Genomic DNA, 17,199 nt, shown 5'->3' with positions numbered 1-17,199 from the left:
AAGCTGATCCACATTTGTACTGTGGAGACTAATTAGCAGTGTAGTTTGGGTCACATCATTCAGATTTTAGTCATATTTGAGAACATCTTTGATACAACCTGAAATCAGAGTGCTTGAAATTTTAGAACTTCATCATTAATCATTACAAGTAGGTTCGCTTCAATATATGTTCCTTAATTTTTTTTCACTTATATGTCTTTATGAATTTTTAAAAATTAATGACACTTATAATCTTTTCATGCTTACAATTAGCCTGAAATTTTAAAATGGAAATAAGATTCTAGACTTAAAAACTTTACTGAGAATGATTAAGGATTTGGGTCCTCCTTCTGTATTATATTGGCCTCTTAAGGTATAAGCTCAGTGGGTAAAGTGCCCAGAACAGAAACTGCTACACTTTCTTTTAGCACATGACCTATATTTGAGTCATCAATCTAGGTATTGAACAGAATGATTTTTAAAGCTAAACTAAGATATTACTGCCAATTGTCATCAAATATTTATTGAATATTTGTGTGTGCCAGAGACTATACTGAAGACAAAACAGAAAGAGACACTGCATTAGTGTTGCTTATAATCTGATGAGGGAAACAAAGGTTAATCAAATGACTATGCATAAAATGTAAATGTACAGATTTCATAATTAACTTTTATCCACTCATTTTAGCATCTTTAATGAGTTTCTAACTCTGTCATTCCTTCAATTCCACTGCATGTAAGGAAGAGCTGTTCCTCTCTCCTATTTATTAATTTGCTTTTCTATTGACTTGGATTCTTACTTTATTCAATGGGTCATAATCCATTATTGTATCACTTCCTTTGATAACCTTGTTAGCCAAATTTGGCAGTTGAGAGCCCCTTCAAGCTGGCTTCTTTGCCCTTTTGACATACCTTTGTCCCAGAATCTGAATTCACCATTTCTGCCAACCTGGTTTCTTTTTAGTAGAGAATAGTATTAAGAAACCGGCAAAAGTATTTTGTTTTTAAAATGATTATTTTCACTGCTTTCCTAAAATACCATCCAGAAGAATGAGAGAGATGATGGGATTTTAGAAGTTTTCAACTTTCGGGACACCTGGGTGGCTTAGAGGTTGAGCGTCCGCCTTCCGCTCAGGGCGTGATCTCAGGATCCGGGATCGAGTCGTACATTGGGCTCGCTGCGAGGAGCCTGCTTCTCCCTCTGCCTATGTCTCTGCCTCGCTCTCTCTGTGTGTCTCTCATGAATGAATAAATAAATCTTAAAAAAATAACAAAAAATTAAGATTTTCACAAACTTTTAACAAAAGGAAGTAGAGTGTTGAACAGTTCCTTTCAACTAGATGAGTTCTTTATAAAGCACCTCCTCCACAGTGCTCTGAAGCGCCACAGGAATTGCTCTCATGATGTTGGGAGTGGGAAAGGTATGCTGTTTTGGAGGAAGGAAGAAATGAGATTTTGATCTCTCCGGTCCATTTAGAGAGAGAGAGAGAGAGAGAGAGAGAGAGCTGCTATAATAGAGTTTTTTTTTTAAATATTTTTTTAAATTTTTATTTATTTGTGATAGTCACAGAGAGAGAGAGAGAGAATGAGGCAGAGACACAGGCAGAGGGAGAAGCAGGCTCCATGCACCGGGAGCCCGACGTGGGATTCGATCCCGGGTCTCCAGGATCGCGCCCTGGGCCAAAGGCAGGCGCCAAACCGCTGCGCCACCCAGGGATCCCTATAATAGAGTTTTTTGGAAGAAAGAATTCCACAGCCAAAAAGCTTTTAAACCACTGTCCTACAGCATTAGTTTTTCATAATTTGCATAAGGATTAGTAGTTTCTATTCTCATGATACCAGCTAGGCTGATCTTTCATGTATGGAATATCAATTTTGTTGTTCTTGTAGAGGTGGGATTTGGTCTTCTACTTGGTCATGTATCCATTTAACCTAGCAAACCAGTGGTTTTCCCTTATGAGCTTTGAATGCCAGCTTGGATTCTAATCGGATACACTGGCTGAACGAGGTAGTCTTTAAGTTTTCTGATGTAATATCTTTTATTCATCAGGCAGCTATGACCCCTCCATCACTAAAAGCAGGTACAGTGTCACATTTTTGTATAGATAAGACAGGCCTGTAACTGAAAATGCTGCACCAGCTCTAGAAACTATTGTTAAGCCAGTAAATAGAGGGTACACCTTTTCAGAGCACCTTCTCTCCGGTGCTGTGGGTCATCCTCACTAATTGTGAACTCTGTACACAGAGAGTTGCACAGTTCTTGCTGTCTTTACTCCATTGACCAAAATTTAACACCCCTCAGCTTGTTGATTTGTGTAAATGTTTTTTACATAAAAATCCAAAAAAAAATAAACTTTAAAATTTAAATGCTTTTTTTTACATAAAAGCAGTTCTAGGTGTGTCACAAATTTGTTAATATCATATATGATATAAAAATATACTTCATAGTCATCTTTAAGTTCATACCATGATATAAATATTCTATCATTATAATTTGAATCATTTCCAAAAATCCTGTGGAAAGGTATTACTTACTTGAAAGTTAAGACGGATAGTACTTTTTTCCCTTAATTATAGGTGTGCTTATTAAACCATATTTTTATCATCTTCTTATCAATTCCCAAATAATTTTATTTCAGATGGAAAGTATTTTAAAGACAACATTTGGTAGATTGTCATTATGTTTGCTTCATCATTGAATTTATGAAAAGTATCTTGAAGTTCACTAGTTCACCTTCTTATTACAGATGACAAAACTAAGCCTCATAATATGCCCAAAGCCAGGCATCTAATAAAGCTTTGCAATTGAAACTAGAACCTTGGCCTTTTTACTTCCCCTTCAATGTCTTTACCTCCACAAAATTGACATTTTAATTTAATCTGTTATTGCCCTGCAAAGAGAAAAGAATGTAGAGAACATGCTTGTAAATTCCCCCTGAAAAATCTGGCCTGAGGAAATCATCAATAGTATGTGTGAAAAATCTAGAGCAACCTAATAATTTTTAGTGATGAAATTTTTCAAAAAATTCTTTTCAGAAAGCATATGATCTTTCAATTTTAAAAAATTCTTTTTTTCACATTTTTAAGAAATGGGTGTCAATCTGTGTGTTTTAAATTCTTCGGGTTTCTCCATAATTACAGTCCAAATTGATATATCTTTGAAAACATAATGTAAAGTCATATTAAACTATATAATCAATATGAGAACACTTTAGTTATAAAGCCTTTACACATTTTAAACAAATCATTTCTTCAACAAATTCTCTTCTGTGCATTCTCTTTATGTTAATAAAGAATAAAAATGCAACTATGTCAAGCCATAATAACTATCATTTATGGAAAACAGCATGAGAACTGGTGATATTTAGCTGAGGAAAGTACAGTCATACTGGAAATATGATAGAATTTTTCAAATCTTTGAAGAATTCTTATGTATGAAAACAAATGCATTTGTTTTCTATTGCCTTAGAAAACACTACTGATAGTAGTGGATGCATGTAAGGAAGATCTTTTTTTTTTTTTTTTTTTTTTTTTCTATTGAATGAACCACCTTTTGTGTGCTGGGCTCTTTTCTGGTACTTTCTAATTATTGTTTGTTGTATCTACATCAGCCTTGTAAGGCAGGTATTATCTCCATTTTAATGGTAAAAAAAAAAACAAAGCACAGGTTAATTTGCCCAAGCTTATCTACTATACAGATGCTGAATTATGATTCAAACTTAGATCTAAAACTGTTGGTATTCAAAATAAGACTAAAACATGTTATATAGGTTAGTTCGTCATAAGGTAAGAGTTTTGTCTACATAAGAATTTTTTCCTAAACAAAAAAAAAATTAGTTTCAGTATATCTTAAATTTAATTATGAGCAAGTAAAATTAGTATTCTTGATATGTGTATTTACTTTTTTATAAAAAACTAGAAGAAAAATTCTAATATTTTCTAGGCTTAAGATAATTTTAATGTATAAAATTTACTTCAGTAGCATATACAATGTGGTTAAGTTACTTAAGTTTATAACTATAATGAATGTTTTAAAAATGAATTCAGGGTGTGCTGATGCTTAGTTAAGTGTCCAACTCTTGATCTCAGCTCAAGTCTTAATCTCAGGGTCATGAGTTCAGGCCCCTCACTAGACTTCACACTGGGTGTGGAGTCTACTTAAAAAAAAATGAATTCAAATTTCAGATTACTGAATGCATAAATGTCTATGGTGTACAAACAAGATCCGAATTAATATAGAAAATTATCAGAGCTTCTTTTGGATAACATAAATTATATTATCTCTAAAAGATATACACATGTTTAATGTTTTCTTAAGAAAACATTGTTTTTAATTAAAGAAAAAGTTTATAGTAAAAAGAAAATACATTCAAAATATTTATCATTTTGAAATTTTAAAAACTACTTTTTTTCTCTGTAAGTTTGTAGTCTTAATATTTTAGAGACTATACTGGATAGACTGTCTTATGTTTCTAAGAATATTGTACCATGTCCCGAAGTATGGTGAGTTGATTGTAAGATTATATTCCTTACAGTGGATTTAGCTAGAAAAATGATATGTATTTTTGCTGTCATGGTGTAGTGTGTACACTAAGTCCTCCAATTTTTTTTCATTATTATTATTATACATTTGATAACAAGTATCTTTTAGGGTTTTAAAAATGTAAAGTATCATGGATTTCTTTTAACTAAATATAGCAGTTAAAAAAAAAAAAAACTAAATATAGCAGTTAAAGTTCCCTACAACTCAAACTTAGAAACTGAGAAATATTAAAACTTATCCCCTTAAAGAAATTGGCAAAGAATATATTTCTCTTTCAGGGTAATACCCTAAATAATTCAGTAATGATAACCTGAATCTATTTATCACTTAAAAGCTTAGGTTTCTTGAGAAGAACTGCAGATTCTCAGCATGAGAGTCCAGAGGTGGCTGTGAATTGCCGAGTGTAGATCTAATTACACAGCTTGGAGCTGCGGAACCAGTTCTCTCTACTCCAGATTACTTTTCTTGGTTTATTTGCATAATTTAATGCATGAAGACTAGTCAGTGAATTATACAGTTTTATGATTTAGGTAGGACAAGTGAATTAACCCTATCTGAGGTGGTTTATATTTTCATGTATATCTGATAAACATTTAACCACATCATTTTAAAATGAAAAACATGTGTTAGTAATTTAGTTGGTTGCCAGGAATATCTGATAATAAATGCTAGTTATTATACCCATGATTAATAAAATAGACGATTTTAAATTTTATTAATTTAGCCCTATTTTTAGAGCTGCACTATTTTAGTAATAATAGTTTTGTGGATGTAATCCAGGTAGAGTAGTGTCAAATTTTCTACCAATATGAAGCAAAAGAGTACTTTCTTTATTCGTGTCCATCAAGTAGGACATTGTTTTGGTTCATGAATTTGATTAATTCATTGTAAATGTAGGTAGCTTTGATTGAGGAACTATCTTTGACTTCAAAGTCCAGAATTTTTTTTTAAGATGCTCTCAGGATAGCTCATTTTATAAGTTGCTTCTTTTTTAAATCACAAATTTTGAACTTTGAAGTGGTATTAAAATACATATATATGTAGCTTTACAACAGTATGAGAAGAGTAATCAATAACAATTTTAGCTTATTAAATATCAATAAAATGTTTGCTAATACATTTTTTAAAATAATCCAGGAAAGTTAATTATATAGTTGGGTAATTAGAAGTTAATACCCTAAATTCTAATAAATGTATCAGTGAAAGTATTCTCAGCCTACATCCTATTATAATTTATTATAATTAATATATATAATTAATATAATATAATATAATATAATATATATGATTAATTAAACTTTTAAATTCAAATTTCTGCTCATAAGTATTGAAAAAATGTTTTCTCTGAAAAGTGATAATTTTTAACATTGGAATTTCAGCTATCATTTATCAAGTACCTACTGATTGAATAGTAGTTTGGGGAATGGGACAGGCGATGACAAGGAAACCTCAAAATAAGTAAGATGTAAACTTGCCCTTAGGCAACACCCAAAGAAGAAATATAACTTGATGAAAAGAATGTAGGCTTTCAAGCGAGGCTAATTCCCTATTCTGCTCTTGAATGAGTAGCAAGTTATTAAGACTCTGAGCTTCAGTTTTCTCATCTGTAAAACACTAAAAGTATTACCACCTAATTGTGTTGTTAATAGTAAAATAGAGAACCATGCATTGCACCTAGTACTGCGCCTAGCACATAATAAGCATTTAATAAATCATGCCTTTTATTGTTAGTCCTAGTGGTTATTAACATCAGGGTAAAAACCTATGTATCTGTTGAGACAAGGTACAAGTATGAACAGAGTGCTGTGGGAATGATTAATTTCCCTGGAGAGATTGGAGGTGAATCATTAGAACCAGGTTTAAAGGTTTGTAGAATTTCCACAGGTGAATTTGGCAGTAAAGTAAAATATGAGCAGAGGCCTGGAAACATACAAATGCATGGAAGTTTTGAACAATAGGAAGAAGAATTTAGAGAGATGACAGCCAAAGGCCAGTAATGAAGAAACTTGAAATGTCATGACCTTTAAATCAGGTAATTTGGGGGATCCCTGGGTGGCTCAGCGGTTTCGCGCCTGCCTTTGGCTCAGGGCGCGATCCTGGAGTCCCGGGATTGAGTCCCGCTTCGGGCTCCCAGCATGGAGCCTGTTTCTCCCTCTGCCTGTGTCTCTGCCTCTCTCTCTCTCTCTCTCTCATAAATAAATAAAAATAAATCTTAAAAAAAAATCAAGTAATTTGCTAACTTTAAGAGAAGATCCCAATTAATTTTTCCATTATGCTTTTCTTTTTCCTTTTGTTGTTGTTTGTTACTGTTTCCTCCCATAGTTCATGTAACAAGTAGCAGCTTCTGTGTTCTCAGTCTCTAACCTTTCCCCATAGTAACTAAATAGAAGCTCCAGAAGCACAGAGACGGTGCTGGGTTTGCCCACTGTTATGTCCCAGGGCCTGTCTTGTAATTGTTGGATGATGGCAGACTTGCAGAGGACCTATGTCAAGCATGAAAGAGGCAAAAGTAAAATGTAGTCAGTGATAAATGCTTAAGAGAAGGAGCACCTGAATTTTTTAGATGCTCAAAAGAATAAAATATTTCTTATATCTGGAAGCGTAAGGGAAATTTTTATTATTTTAATTTGACCAGTTACTAATAATTAGTAATTATTACTAATTACTAATCTATCTCCCCCATGTAGGTAAAGGGGCTTCTTTTCTTTTTCTTAATGAAGTTTTATGAACTTGTACTAACTTTTCAAGCAGTTCAGTGGCTGCAGAGCTATATTTAAAAATATTTAAATCAAAGTTCCTTTTTTAAGATCTGTCTCCAACAGTCCTACTAACTCTGAGAGATACCTAAGTACTCTCTTGCTCATCTGGACTCTTCATCAAAAATAGAGCATCCCCTTTTTTAAATTAACCCACCCCTTAAATTTTTTTTTCTGTTGATTGTCCTATCATTTTATAATGATAAAATCCTCTCTGGTTTTTCCTGTTTTGTCTGCTGTTTTCTTTTATACTTTTTTGTGTCATTTTTTTTTTCACAGTGACAGCCTTCTTGCTAACTTTTCAGCTTAAAATCTATCTCCAACATAAAAGTAATTTCTCAAATATCCCTTTTAGTCTTTTAGTCATTTGTTAGTCATTTTTTTCTGAGTCTTAAATGAATTTTTTCATCTTAATACATATTTTATAATGAAGTGGTTTTTTGCTTTTCGAGATATTATTGCTACTCTGTCTACATTTCCATTTCTGTCAGAAATGTATATTTACCACCCTATGGATTTTCTCTCTTCTCTGTACCTCTGATCTCTGTATACTTTCCCTTGAAATGCTATTTATTTTCTTCTATGAGAACATCTCCCTTTTCTTCTTTTTTTTTTTTCCCCCTTTTCTTCTTAAAGTGTTTCCAGGTACTCTGAAACGAGATAAATTTGTACTTAGATCAAAAGTACTACTAACGCCCTTATAAGTACATTGTTAAATGTTTCCTTTAAGTTTTTATTTTGACACCATAAAAACCTTAGCAATAAAATAATCATATCAAATATGCTAGTATAGCAGTATATTATAAATAAACTCATGATCTCATTGTCATCATTGATCACTTCTTCTATTCAGTATAATTTATATATATATATATATATTTTAAAGATTTTATTTATTTATTAATCAGAGAGAGAGAGAGAGACAGGCAGAGACACAGGCAGAGGGAGAAGCAGGCTCCCTGGGGGGAGCCTGAAGTGGGACTTGATCCTGGGACTCCAGGATCACGCCCTGGGCCAAAGGCAGGCGCTAAACTGCTGAGCTACCCAGGGATCCCCTAATTTATATATTTCATTATAAAACTGTTAGGGCTTGTTTCGGTGGGTAAGACAAGCAAACATGATATACACAGGAAACGTCTTTTTATCCTCCCTCACTTCCATTTTTATTTTGTGAGGTATCTAATTTGGTCCATCTATATCTCTAATTTTAAACATGCACATCAGAATAATTCTATGGAAATTGTTCTTCAACTAGATTTTTTTTCACGTAGTGCTGTATTATGGATGTCTTTTCAAATATCTATCTGGGAGAGCAAAATCCTGTGCTGTTTGTGTCTACTATTGGATTACCAGAGACACACAGTGTTTGTGAAGTTCAGTCACCTTTTCAAATGTTTATGGCTATTTTTACTTGCTTGTGTATGAATTTCTCAGAAGCCACAGAGAAAAATGATGAATTTAAAGAAAAACTGTTTCCATACTAAACAAGATACCATAAACAAAGTGAAAAGATAGTGTAGACTAGAACAAAATATTTGCAATATAGAAAAATACAAAGTGTGTTATCTTCCATATACAAAAAATGCCTACAAATTGATAAGAAAAGAAAAAAATATCCAATAATAAAACAATGTTCAGAATAAGGAAATAGTTAAATGAATAGTCAGCTATATTTGATCCAACAATTTCACTTCTATGAAATTATCCAAAAACTATATTCTCAAACCTGTGAAGTGGCTTGTGAACACTCATTTATTGCATCATTGTTTTTTTTTTTAAAGATTTTATTTATTTATTCATGATAATCACAGAGAGAGAGAGAGAGAGAGGCAGAGACACAGGCAGAGGGAGAAGCAGGCCCCATGCACCGGGAGCCTGACGTGGGATTCGATCCCGGGTCTCCAGGATCGCGCCCTGGGCCAAAGGCAGGCGCCAAACCGCTGCGCCACCCAGGGATCCCGCATCATCGTTTTAAATAATGAAAGACTGGAAACAAATGTCTATCAAGCAAGGACTAGTAAAATAAATTATGGTATTTCTAAGTAATGGGATACTATGCTAATATAAAAAATAAACAAAGCAACTGTGTACTGAGGTGAAAAGATCTTCAGATGATTTGAGTATCTTCAGCTGGCCAACATTGGCAGGCCTAAAATGAGACTCTATAATTACTTATAGTATCGCACCACAAATGTCTCTTAGATGCGCAGCATACAAAATTAAACCTTTTAAAATTGCATTTACCTGGTAACACAGATGTGATAATATGACCACACTGTGATAAAACTATTTTCTGCCTACACGCTCTTGTGGTATATAAATATATCTGAGATACATTAGTGGTACTCCTCATTCAAACTGTAAAGAACACAGAAAATGATTTGCCTGTGTTCTCCATCCTTCCAAAGATACCAGAATGTTCTAAATGTGACAGAGGGAAGATTTTGTTTTTGTTTTTGTTTTTCACCTTTTAATGCATGGCTCTCAAATTTTAGCATAACATGCATCAGAATCACTTGGAGGGCTTGTTGAACCAAGTTGCTGAGCCTCATCTTCAGAGTCAATGACTCAGATCTAGTGTTGTGCTGTTAGTTTGTAGTTTTGACAAGTTCCCAGGGGATGCTGATGCTGATCTGGGGACCATGCAGTTTTAAAATTACTATTTGTTTAGATGATTAGGGCTTACCTCTCTTGAGAAACCTGGGTTAAGAAAGTTGGAAAGAATTGAGAGCAAGACACATAACAGGCCATTCCAGTTAGAGTGAAAGCATAAACCACTAGGACATAAAACTCCTCACCCTCCGGTCCCATTCTTTAACCCATGCAAGAGCAAATACTGTATATTAAAGATACCATTCCTTGGCAGCATTTTCTATGGAACATCCATTTGCTATATTGTCTGTATTTTTTTGATATTTCTTTTTCAGTCTTCCTTCTTAGTGGAAAATTCTAGGGAAGAGTCTTTGATTCGACATTTCACAATTAATCCTTGCCCTCCTTCCCTCCTGTTTTCAAATAATCTCGGGCTTAAATATTCCTCCTTCCTTCCTTCCTTCCTTCCTTCCTTCCTTCCTTCCTTCCTTCCTTCCTTCCTTATTACTTCTCCTTCATCTTGCACAACACATTTACAGAGCTGTTAAAAGATAAGTGGCCTTTTAAATTACTTGGTGTGGTGTTAGATACATAACACACTTACATCAATGAGAAATAGATAGTCACATAACAGTTATTTACTGATCTCACCATCTAGTCTTTGAGGCCAGATTCATTCCATTGTTTATTACCCTTACAGTAGTGTTGATACTTAGCAGTTCTGACAGAGGCTTTTAAAATTCCTGGACAAAGAGTGTTAGCATCTCCTTGGAACTTGTTAGAAATGCAAAGTTGTAGCTTGCCACAGACCTACTTAATCTGAAAGGGTGGTGGAGGAAAGGAGCAGCAATTGTGTTCTTAGGTGATTTTGAATCATTCTAAAGTTTGAAAGCTATGATTTTACTAAATGCAGTGTTTTCAATTACATTATGTACTTCAGTCTTTATAGTAATCCTGTGACTCTAATAACTACCTGTGGACTGGGGTGGGGCATAAGAATAGGAGAGATTAAATAGTTTATTCTAAATCACTGCTCTTTAATAATGCTTCAAAGTAGAATTTTTGATATTTTTCGAATAATATGTCCTTCTTTCCTCTGAATACATTGAAACAATATAAGTTACTTAAGCATTCTAGTTTTTTGAATAATTATTTTTCTGAGCATTCACTCTCATTACTTTTTGACATCTTATGTAAAGAACACTGTCTTTGGGCACATCAAATAACAGGACAAAAACTCAAATTCACATACTTTCTCTTCTAGTGTAGGACTGACTTAATTGTAAATTTTTAGACTAACTTTTTAAACTAAAAGTTTTTTTATATTTATATATACAATATTTTTATATTTTTAAATGTATTAATATATTTTAAATGTATTAATCTAAAAATACCTCTAGTAAAAATATAAAGTTTCATAAAACAATTAAAATTTACCAGTATTATTGACTTGAATCTATGGTTATAATCTTACATTAATGACACATGCCCATTTAACTGCTGTTTGGTTACCAGTAGTATTTCTAAGATTAATTTGAAGTTATTTCTGCCAAATGAAACAGTGCTGTCCTGTTAGTTATAATTTTTATATATTTAAAATAATTAACCAAATTAACAAACTGTAAAATCAAGTATGTTACAGAGACCCAAAACCTTGTAATGGCTTCTTTTGGAGCCTCTAAACAGAAAATTCTTAATAAGGAGGAGAGTTTATTATACTGAACAAGAAGTGATGGATCATTTAATAAAAAGAAACTGCTACTTTAAGTTGTAACTAATATTTCTCATGGCTGCAGTGGAAAATAATTTGCAAAATGATAAGTTGACAAGTCAGACTGAAATAATTAATGAAGATTTAGGGTCATATTTTATTTTCCCTTATGTTCTTTGTATCAACAGGATTTACATAATGTGGCATTTGAATTATGGAGAATAAAATCTAGTTGCATTATAAAAACCCATCTGGGAAATGATCTTGGGGCTATACTGGTTATATGAAATACCTTCATATTCTCTGATATTTCATATATATATATATATGAATATGTATATATGTAAATAAAGATAGGTTATTAGGGAATTTTTAATGTCATCTTTGTAGTGGTCGTTTTATTTATGTTTCCTTTTAAATTTACTTAGGAGAAGAAAAGTAAATTGGTGGTAATTATTAACTAATTTCACACAGTAGTACAGTAGTCATCTCAAAAGCTGTTAATAATTCAATTTTTAGACCCCACTCCTAGACATTCTTACCCAGTTGGTTTTAAGAGAAAACATAAGAGAAAAAAAATCTGCCTTAACTTTTTAAGAAGGACCTAGAAGTCTATTTTTTTGAGTACTAGCAGTAATTCCAATGAAGAGGTCCCTGGGCCTCAGTGTAAGAAACTTTGAAAGAGAATGTACTTCTTCAAGCTAACACACTAAAATTACCAAGAATAAATTCTTTACATACTATTGTGGGCTTCTCCATCCAGCCTGCACCCTGCTTCCATAGCCAGATAGCTGATTACTAGTGATTCTTCCTTGCCAACAGGAGTGTACCCATTTGGAGCCTTAGAACCTATTTCTCATTGTATCCCTAGTGCTTAGTACATTGTTTGGTACTTAGTAGGTACTGTGCAAATATAGTGTGATGGATGAATGAAAGAGACACACCAGCTCCATGTTTAGCATTTCTGAATTATCGCTGCTCCATGTGTCTAGTTTTTTTTCGCCTTCTTTAATTTGTACATGACTTTTACAGAAGGGACCATGTCTTGCCCATATTCATATTTCACCTTCCAACATTTTTTATACATACATGGCTAGTAAATTCTCAGCAAGTAAAAAATATTTTGTGCTTATTTACTACATCATACATACATTATCATCTCCATGAAGGCAGAATTTTGCCTCTCTCTTTTGCAATTTTCTCGGGGCTTGATAGTGATTCTCAGAATTCTCAGAAACATTTGAATGAATGCATAAATTAATTTTAAAAATAAATAATTTCATTTTAATTGAGGTTTTCATAAAATTTAATATTAGAGGTTAGTGAGGTTTTGTGTGTAATAAAAGTTAATTTTATATAAGAGAAAAAAATCTGCCTTAACTTTTTAAGAAGAAACTCACTATTGAAATACCCTTTACTTTTTACAAGAGATGGGATCATAGAATCTGAGAGATTCTGAACTGATGAAGCTTTAGCAGGGCATTAGAATTAAGAGAATTTTCTAGCTAACTTAATATTAAACAGCTTCTGTCAATAATGTTGACAATATTACAGTGAACTTAAATGGTATTCTCTTGACATCCTGTGAATAAAGATGTTTCTCCAGAAAGCTAGAGAGCCTATCGAAGTCAGATTTGGGTTTGTTGTTGTTGTTGTTGCTGTTGTTGTTGTTGTTTTAGTTGAAAAGAAAAAACAGAAGAATTTTCCAAGTATTCATGAAGCTTACTGAAATAAATTTTATTCGGATACTCTTTAGAGATACTCATGACTATATTTCTTTTCAAAACACATTAGTATCAGCAAATCAGTTAGAGCTTCTAACCATGTATGAAAGCTTATGCTTTATATCCTTGATGGCTATGATTAACTAATGTTAAATCTCTCTAGATGACTTGTAGTGCTTATTTTATTGTCTCTAAATGCAAGTTTTTCATTGAAGAATTTTGTTTTTTTCCAGATTATCTACCCTCCTTCACTTTGAATACTTTCTAAAAGAATATTAGTAATTTAAGCATTCCAATGTCTTGAATGTTTATTCTCTGTGATTTTACTGTCCTCTGAAATATAATTGGCATCCCATATGTGGAACGGTTTCTTTGGCAAGTTTATAGGCATAAGATTACTGTGAGTAAATTATACAGTGTGTACTCTAGATCTGTGTCACTCTGTCTCCTTTCTGGCTAAATCCCAGGCCTCCCTCCCCTTTTTACTTTTGTTCATTTTCAAAATGACCTTCCCTTATACTTAGGTCAAATAGTATGAGCCTATCAATTCCCTGACTAAAACCATCAGTTACTTAATTTTCTAAATGGAAATAACTAGGGATCCCTGGGTGGCGCTGCGGTTTGGCGCCTGCCTTTGGCCCAGGGCGCGATCCCGGAGACCCGGGATCGAATCCCACGTCGGGCTTCCGGTGCATGGAGCCTGCTTCTCCCTCTGCCTGTGTCTCTGCCTCTCTCTCTCTCTGTGTGTGACTATCATAAATAAATAAAAATAAAAATAAAAGAAATAACTAAATAATTATGTTTCTGGGAAAACATAACAGAAAAATATAGAGAGATATTGAGGGAAGGGCAAAACTTAGGACCTCCATGTTGCTGAGACCGAAGAGAAATACATGGTAACTCCATAGAGTCTTAGAGATCTCAGTTTGGTTGGAAGCTGGGCTAGAACTTGTCTTTAAGTCACACAAAGCACCCATACTGCTGATTGTCCTTAGGTTGTATGTTTAAGATTTTGATTAAAATGTAAAAATTACCTAGAGATACTTGCTTCATATCATATAAAATTGGAAAAGATCAATTTTCCATATAAAAGAATAAATTACTTTATTATAGTAATGGCACTTTGGGAAGACTAGGGTGAGCTAAATGTGGGGGGACATAGAAGCCAAAGAAGAAAAGACACAGAGGAGAGAAGGCAGGCACTGATAGCAGCAGATGCAAAGTACTCCTCATTCTCTTATTTTATTCTCTTCAGTTGTATTGACACTCTGCATGGTGACTGTCCCTGAAAAGACTTTTTTCCATTTCTCCTTGGCAAAGCATCCAGATACGTGACTTCCCCCTAATTCAGATTTCCACAGTCACTTTGTGAGTAATTCTACAGGAAGGTCAAAAAAAAAAAAAAAAAAACAACAACAACAACAATAGAAAATTCCAAATGCCTCTCTAGAAGCATTTTCATCTCTGGCAGTTCCCTAAACTCTATTTTAAATGGTGGTTCTTTGACATGATTTTGTCCAAGGATGGCTGTTTTTATCATTTTCAATTTCTTTAAACATCTTGATAATACTGGAAATTTCGTTGATGGTGGAGAAAAACAGGGCTCTTGTATATTTTTATACTCTGTCCCCGTAATGTATGATTTCATTCATGAATTATGTCTTCAAAAGAGAAAAGCACAAATTAAACTCCACATTTTATACAATCCATTAATTTCAGTTTTGACTTCCACTAATTTATAGGTTAACAGTATATAAAGCCTTAGTATTGAATTTTACTTAACTTACTTTTATTTTGTATGCACTTTGTTGTAAAATAAAGAAATGTAGGGGAATTCATAAACCAGGGATTATATTTTGGAAGATTAATGGTAGTATACATATGGTAGTTTTCAAACTAGTATTAAGCTATCTTTTAACATATTTTAATATTAAATAAATTCCTTTTCTTTATTTTAGGTGATGGTGTTTGTACATGCTCGAAATGCCACTGTAAGAACAGCTATGTCTCTAATAGAAAGAGCAAAAAACAGTGGTCAGATTTCCTGCTTTTTACCTTCACAAGGATCTGAATATGGACATGCAGAAAAACAGGTTGGGAACAATGATGGCAAGATACAAGAACTTTATAAAGCATATACTGTGCCATATATTACAGATATTTTATATATGGTAGATCTCTGACCTCCAGTTTCCAAGGAGTTAATCTTACATATTTATCATGTTATAATCTATTCTTTTGGTGATCTTCTAAATGATTTCAATGCATGATGTTTTCAGTTATATCTATCTATATGGTTACCATTGTGTTTAGTCCTACTCTTAAAATAGAGCTAAAACGTAAAATACAGTTAAGTTCCCTAAAATATGTTAGCATCTAATAGGATTGTTAGTCTTAAAAAAACTAATTAATATATTTTTAATTTCTCAGTTTTAATTTCTGAGGTTAATATGGACACATGAAAGCTGCATGAGTAAAAGCTCTTTTTAAGAATGTGAAAGTTTAGGGGTACTTGGCTGGCTCAGTCAGTAGAACATGTAATCCTTGATCTCGGGGTTGGAAATTCAAACCCCACATTGGGTGTAATGATTATTTAAAAATAAGACCTTAAAAAAAAGAAAAAGAATGTGAAAGCTTAAGACACGAAGTTTGACAGCAGCTACCTGCAACTTAGCATATACTCAGGCCCTTAGTAGCCTGAGTCCTCTTAGAACTGAAGAACCCCAAGCCCCATATCAGATTTACCAAATCATAATCTACATTCTACCTCAATCCACAGGTGATTTACTGTACTTTACAGTTTGAGAAGCGCTTCTCTAGATAATTTGAGTATTGAGAGTATCCTGAGGTTTACAGAAGTTTTTGTTTAATTATGTAGGATAATGGTTTAGATCAAAAATAGGTAGACTATAGCCTGAGGCCAAATGTGGCTGCGTGTTGTTGCAATGCAGGTTTTATTAGAAAATAGCTTTGTCATCGGCTGCTTTTTTGTTTTTGCACTGGGAGGGAAGAATTCAACAGTTATTATGAGGACTATGTGGCCCACTAATAAGCCTAAAATACAAGATGGCCCTTGACAGAAAATGTTTGCCCTGATTTAAAGCTGTGAAAATAAAAAAAAAATAAAAAAAAATAAAAAAAAAATAAAAAAAATAAAGCTGTGAAAATAAATTTTCACATAAAAAAGTCAGTGGGCATAAAATGATAGTAACCTCAAAGTATTTTATATGCATAAGATTTAACTGATATGTACTGAACAGCTGTTAGCTGACAGACATTGTGCTATACACTTTCACTTTTATCATCTTGGTAAAATGTATTTGATTGTTATGACTCCACTATGAATTTCACCATTTTATATTGATATTTTAAATTCTGGATGTGATAAATCTGATACAGGGTGTTTTGAACATCAGATTCTCTTAACTTAGAACTATAAACTTTGTTCATTTTCTTCATTTTTTCTACTTTATAAAATCTCTATTACATTACACTTACTAAACAGCTTTGTACTTTTCCAGTTATTTACTAATTATGAATTTATGAGCATCTTTGAAAAGTCGGGTTGGCATTCATAACTCTTCTTTCATTTCTTTGGAAGTACAAAGCAACTCTGTTGTGTTTAAAAGCCAAGCCTTGAGAGCCACCTTGTGGATTTCTGGTTACTTCATGCCTCTCAATTCTGAGAGCTATTGCTATTCCAAATAGTGCAGATTTATTATTTACTTCCTATAATGATAATATTTAGCATTATCAAGTGTTTACTGGTGCCTGACTGCCTTCTATACATAACTCATTAAGTCCTCACAGAACCTGTGATATAGGTTTATATTGTCATTATACCTTGATATAGTATATGTGTAAGGATTTCAAATACAACATGAAATAAAGCAT

The 17,199-nt window shown here is 33.1% G+C and overlaps 1 protein-coding gene across 8 annotated transcripts in view; it reads left to right on the top strand.

Annotated features, from left to right (window-relative positions):
* ASCC3 (activating signal cointegrator 1 complex subunit 3) overlaps positions 1-17,199 on the top strand; it is a 335,684-nt gene that overhangs the window by 167,270 nt on the left and 151,215 nt on the right. For all 8 annotated transcript variants that reach the window (XM_025444816.3, XM_025444818.3, XM_025444817.3 and 5 more), the window contains one exon: positions 15,264-15,398. In XM_025444816.3, the coding sequence (XP_025300601.1) occupies positions 15,264-15,398 (135 nt within the window). The remainder of the gene's footprint in view (positions 1-15,263; positions 15,399-17,199) is intronic.

Source organism: Canis lupus, chromosome 12 (assembly GCF_003254725.2).
Source record: "Canis lupus dingo isolate Sandy chromosome 12, ASM325472v2, whole genome shotgun sequence".
In the NCBI taxonomy this organism is placed as follows: Eukaryota; Metazoa; Chordata; class Mammalia; order Carnivora; family Canidae; genus Canis; species Canis lupus.
Note: the sequence above shows the minus strand (reverse complement) of the source record. Positions and strands in the feature narration are given on the sequence as shown.